Source organism: Mastomys coucha, unplaced genomic scaffold, assembly GCF_008632895.1.
Source record: "Mastomys coucha isolate ucsf_1 unplaced genomic scaffold, UCSF_Mcou_1 pScaffold14, whole genome shotgun sequence".
NCBI lineage: Eukaryota > Metazoa > Chordata > Mammalia > Rodentia > Muridae > Mastomys > Mastomys coucha.
This window is the reverse complement of record NW_022196896.1, coordinates 118,299,445-118,305,095: the sequence shown is the minus strand read 5'-3', so window position 1 is coordinate 118,305,095 and position 5,651 is coordinate 118,299,445. Positions and strand designations below refer to the sequence as shown.

General features: G+C 46.3%; 1 protein-coding gene across 1 annotated transcript; it reads right to left on the bottom strand.

Moving 5' to 3' along the window:
- Nucleotides 1-2,005: 2,005 nt before the first annotated feature.
- LOC116089307 (olfactory receptor 12) lies at nucleotides 2,006-3,124 on the bottom strand. The gene has a single exon (XM_031368934.1). It carries the CDS (start codon nucleotides 3,104-3,106, stop codon nucleotides 2,105-2,107), a length of 1,002 nt encoding a protein of 333 aa, XP_031224794.1. The 5' UTR covers nucleotides 3,107-3,124; the 3' UTR covers nucleotides 2,006-2,104.
- Between the last annotated feature and the right edge of the window lie 2,527 nt (nucleotides 3,125-5,651).

The window sequence follows — 5,651 nt, the reverse complement described above, 5'->3', positions numbered from 1 at the left end:
AAATGGAAATTAAAACTGCTTAGAGATTTCATCTCATCCCTGTCCAGATGGCTGTAATCAAGAAAACAAAATCTGGGAAGATGGAGGGAGAGTGGACCCCTTATCCACTGCTGGTGCAGCCATTGTAGGGCCAGCATGGGGCTTCCTGAAATACCAAACAGAAGCATCACATGACCAGATCTATCACTCATGGGTAAATAATCAACAGGCTCTAAGTCAGTGTACCAGTGAGGTACTTGGGCAACCATGTTTATTGCTGAACTATTCATAATAGCCAAGGTATGGCACCAGCCTGATGTCCATCAACAGATGAAGGAGTGAAGAAAACCACACAATGGAACACATGATGGAATTCTATTCCACTGTCAAGAAACACAAAGTCATGACATTCATAGAGAACATCATGGAATTGGAGATAATTATGTTATCAGGTAGTCCAGGCTCAGAAACGACTATGACAATCTTTCTCTCATATGTGGAATATACATGTATATGTGTGTATTTATGTGTGTGTGTTTGTGTGTGTTTATGTGTGTATGTATATGCATAAATAGAATATATGCCCCCTTTTTACTTTCATACACATTATATATAAAATATATATGAATATATGTGTGTGTGTATATTTAAGAAAATGTCACAATGGAACCTGTTTCTTTGTATGCTAATCAAAATTTAAAAGACATAAAGCTAATCAAAATTATCTTCAAAACTGAGAAGTGGAAGCCAACTAAGTGTTCATGTCAGCAGGAAAATGAATAAAGTTATGAAATTAATACCATACCAGATGGGCTCCAGAGCTTACGAAGGTTCAACTTTACAACCATGTAAAGGCTCATGGCTCCAACTGTTACACTCCACATTCAGTCCAGTATTGAACCACATGAGACCCTCAGCATTTTACTATAAAGTAGGCTTTGTATTAGTTAGGTAGTTTTGATCAACTGCAACTTTATAAAGTAGACATTGGTGGCAGAATATTTGCCAAGTAAGAAGTATTAATGCAGTTTCAAAATAAAACATTTAAAACCTGTGATGGTTTTATCATGATGCATTTTTTTTTTTGTTAAACCGAGGAGCATCTGCAATGGAATCAATGTAAGAAAATAATCTTGTACAGAAAAATAAAAACCTGTCCTGTGATTGAACCAAGAAGGGCATCATTGAGCAACAAGAGCTAGTCACAGAAGACAGAGAGCTATGTGCTTCTATTCACAGCTTAGTGTTTGGCAAGGAAGTGTGTTAGCTTCAGGATGAGAGTAAGCCTTGCTAAGCAATGCCAGGAAGTGTGGGAAGACACCTTGAGATCTAGGCAGATTCTTTCTCTTGACCTGACTGTATTGACCTTGTTGAGCTACAGATTCAATACAGTGTGCTCTGACATACTGCCAAGTCTATATTTATTTATATTTGTATACCTCACTATGAATGTAGACTGTGGATAAATGCATTTACATATGAAATAAAGGTCTATGCTTCCTCACACAACACCTTAAGAAGCTGGGTCCTCTGTGGGCAGGGTAGGGGTCTTTCTTAAAAGAGGTATCATTTGTTAGTTATACATCTGTCCTATCCAACCAACTCCTTCTTGACACCAGCTTCACTCTCCCAGAATGCCTTGGCCATTGACTTGAACTATTGGATTAAAATGTCTCTCGGCAGTGGTGTGTAAGATGGCTGAAAAGAAGACAGAGGCAGTTTGAGTTACTGTCATAAATGGCTACCAGACCAGACATAGTATTGGGGATTACATATAAGCATTTTGTTGATTTACAAACTTGATCAAGACACTACAATGCCTAGCTTTTCTCCTAGGGAGGAAGCTCAGCACATGGTCAGAGAAGGAGGTAGCTAGAAGAGCCAGCCCGGCTTTGACTTGGAAGCAGTTGGCGTTCTCCATTGCTCTTAGTGCTTCGGGGAGCCCTCACTCCTTCCACTCCTTTACTCTGCATGCAGAGTAAGCTTTGCTAATTCTTGTAGCTCACCCTAGGTCCATGTCGTGTCCATGAAATAGTTTAAAGGAAGACTGTCAATGGGTAAATGAGTTCCACACTTTTGTTTCCATTTAGAAGACAGAAAAGGCTGGTTTTCACTGCTCGGTGATCTACGCAGAAGCATTCCTTCCAATCTCAGGACAGCCTCTCACTGTCCTCACAAAGCTGTGTCTCTGTCCTAACCTCCACAGGGCATCCTTCACATCCTTGTTCCTCAAACTATAGATGAGGGGGTTGAGCATGGGGATGACCAGGGTGTAGAAGATGGAGACCACTTTGCCCTGCTCCATGGATGTCAGAGCGCCTGGCTGTGCATACATGACAAATAGAGTCCCATAAAACAAAGACACTGCTGTCAGATGAGAGCCACAGGTGGAGAAGACCTTGTGCCGCCCAGATCCCGAGTGCATCCTGAGAATGGTCACGGTGATGTAGCCATAGGAAACCAGGACAGCTAGGGTGGTGCTCACAATGATGAATCCACAGAGGCCGAAGAGAAAGAGCTCATTGAGAGCTGTGCTGGCGCAGGCCAGCTGGAGCAATGGGGGCACGTCACAGTAGAAGTGGTCAATACGGTTGGAGCTGCAGAAGGGCAGCTGGAACGTGAGGCTGGTCTGCACAATGGAGTTCAGGCAGCCCACACAGAAGGTGCCCAGGACCAGACGGGCACAGGTCACAGGGCACATGGTCACAGGGTATCTTAGGGGACTGCAGATGGCCATGAAGCGGTCATAGGCCATCACAGCTAAGAGGAAAGTCTCAGTGGTAGCCAACAAGGAGAAAAAGAAGAACTGAGTGGCACAAGCCTCAAAGCTGATGACTTTGGAGGAGGAGAGGAAGTTGGCCAGGGCATTGGGGGCAATGACAGAGGAGTAACAGAGGTCAACAAAGGACAGGTTCTTGAGGAAGAAGTACATGGGGGAGTGTAGGCGGGCATCCAGGGTGATAACCACGATCATGGTGAGGTTGCCCAGGACGGTCACCACATATAGGACAAGAAAGACAGCAAAGAGCAGGGCCTGGGTCTCTGCACCTCCCCCAAATCCCACCAGCACGAACACTCGCAGGGACACTGCAGAGAGGCTTCCATTTCTGTGGACCGCTGTGGCCATGAGTGGGGACAGATGCAGAGAGGGGGTTGGAGGCAGAGAGGGGGAACAGATCTCACTGGTGCAGTCAGATGTTTCACAGACTACAGGAACCTGTTGGTGACATGCTGTCCACAGTACAGAAGTGGACAGAGAAGCTCTGATCTCCTGCCAGATGGGCTGGTATGGCCTGAAAGAGAAACATTTTCCTCTAGTTTACATAGTTTGTTGCAAACTCTCCTTGTGAATGGAACTGAGCTGTGCTCTAAGGATTTAAAGAGGCCCCTAGATTCCAGTGACCCTCAGGTAACAGATAGCCTTTTAGCATCCCTGTGTTACATCTGGGTTGCCTGTTCTCTACTGCCTGAGGACACTGCTTTTTGTACCCTTGGCTGCCAAGGTTCACCCTACATTTCCCAAATGTCATGTTACTGACTAAAGAAGGTTTATGAGGGCCTCCTGCCCTTCACACCTTGTGCTGGCTGATCCTGACATCAGTAGGCTGAACCCAGAGCAGGGATCAGCCCTCCCTACAACTGAAGCTGTGTGTCTTGTGGCTTGCAGAATGCTGAGCACGTCTTCATAGCTCTGCCTCCAAGCCTGGCCCAGAGTGTGTGCAGAGACTGATGGATTGATTGATTGTGAGAGGTTCCTGCTAATATCTAGGTGTTGGAGACTGTGGTCAGAGTACCCTAGGAGCATATACTGAGAATGCAGGACTGTGCCCAGACATATTTATATAATATGTAATAACCTCCAGCCCCACTGGCAGCTCTTTTCCTCATTCCACGTCAGTTTTGGGGGTTTATAAGACTTTACTCTTTACCATGGAAAACTAGACAAGATGGGACAAAACTGGCCCCTGCTCTGTCCTTGGGCTATTCATGATCACTTTTTCTTATTCATAGTGACCATAGTAGTGACAATGAGGAGAGTCCTCTGTGAGGCTGGCTGGCACTTTTCTCTTAGTTCCCACAAGCGAAGATGCAAGAGGCTGCATTTCTGAGGAGCATGGCTAGCGAGAGATCTGTGTCTTCTCCATTGTCCTGGGCTGGCTCAGGTGGCTCACAGATCTGGGCTGGGTGAATCTAATGATGTATCTACTTCAATGGTCCCGGAAGTGGACTGGACTGGAGGAACCCATCTGAGACAGCCATGCACTGTGAGACTACCCCACTGCGCGTTCAAAGGTATAAATGTATATTGGCTTTGCCCTCACGTTCTTTGAGATTCCCCACACCCTCCCATTGCTGGATCACACTTCCCTTCCCAGTGTGTATAAAATGCCAGGGAATGTTAATGTCAAAGCTTTCCCTTGATTCCTGCTGGAGGAAGGACAAATATAACAACCTCTCAGCTTGTCAAGGATACAGGGTATCCTGGAATCCATGGAAATGGCAGCTGGCCAAGGGCCGAGGATGCTGCTCTGCTGTGAGAGAGCTGACTGACGGTGTCTACAGAGGGACAGCTTCTGCTCTCCTTGGCCCTGACCCTGATCCAGCAAAGCTATAGTTCCCTGTGGTCTGGTTAGATTTAGCCTGTCCATTTGCAGAATTGAACAAGGGTAGAGTCCCCCCCCCAACCCCCCGCCACACTTTAACTCTGACCTGTATGAAGGCCAGGGATGGTCAGGAAGGACATGCCAGCTTCCTGAAGCAGGCTCCGACCGTTCACTCCGTGCCCACCCCATCCTTCCGCTCTCTGCCCACATGGTCTTCTACTTCTCACAGGTGACATATTGAACCTACCTTTCCTAGGTGAGAGTCAAGTCCACCCCAAGGTCAAACAGCCAATGTCTAAGTTCCCAGTGCTCCTGTACTGCTGAGCCTGCTCTCTGTGGAACATGGAGAGGAGGACATTGGTTGGTCCTGTCTTCCTTTCAGATCATTTCTGCCTTTCTGCGCAGTGGAGTAGAGTAAGCGCTACTCTACTCCAGGGTCCCTGCGAAACTTCAGTGTGCAGAATCGGGCTGTATTAGATGTGGGTCTTCTGAAGAGAGACTCCAGACTTGCCTCCTCTCTGGTCCCCATTAGCTAGGCAATGTGAGGAGATGCTTGCCTTCAGGGTCATCCTACTTGAGAAGATTCTCTGCATCTGGTAGAACTGGGACGTGTAGCCTCCAGTGGCTAATTAGGGAGGCACTGGTCTTTGGCAGTTGGGATTCCAATTCCCTGGGCTTCTAGGCTGCAACCCTTCTGTGTCCTCTGCCTCTGTTATGGATGGAGTTTGTGACCCCCTGGGAAGACTCAATCTAATTGTAATTAAAAGAGATTTATTGATTAGCTGCTAGCCGGATGAATAATCTCTGAGCCAAATTTGAGAGTGCCACAAGAAGGGGGGTTGACAGAAAGATTTGTAATAAAGGGGGGAAACCACAAGATCTTCAATATTTATGCAAGTAAGCAGAGATTGGTCTGATCCGCCAAGGTAAGTGACCCAAAACAATTTTAGGGTATCTGGGTATCCCCCAAAAAAGAGCAGTTAGTCATGTCATAACAAGTGGGTGGAGGGGGGCGCTGAGTCAGGTTATTGCAAACTTACCTTCTTTTTTTTTTTAGATATTTTCTTT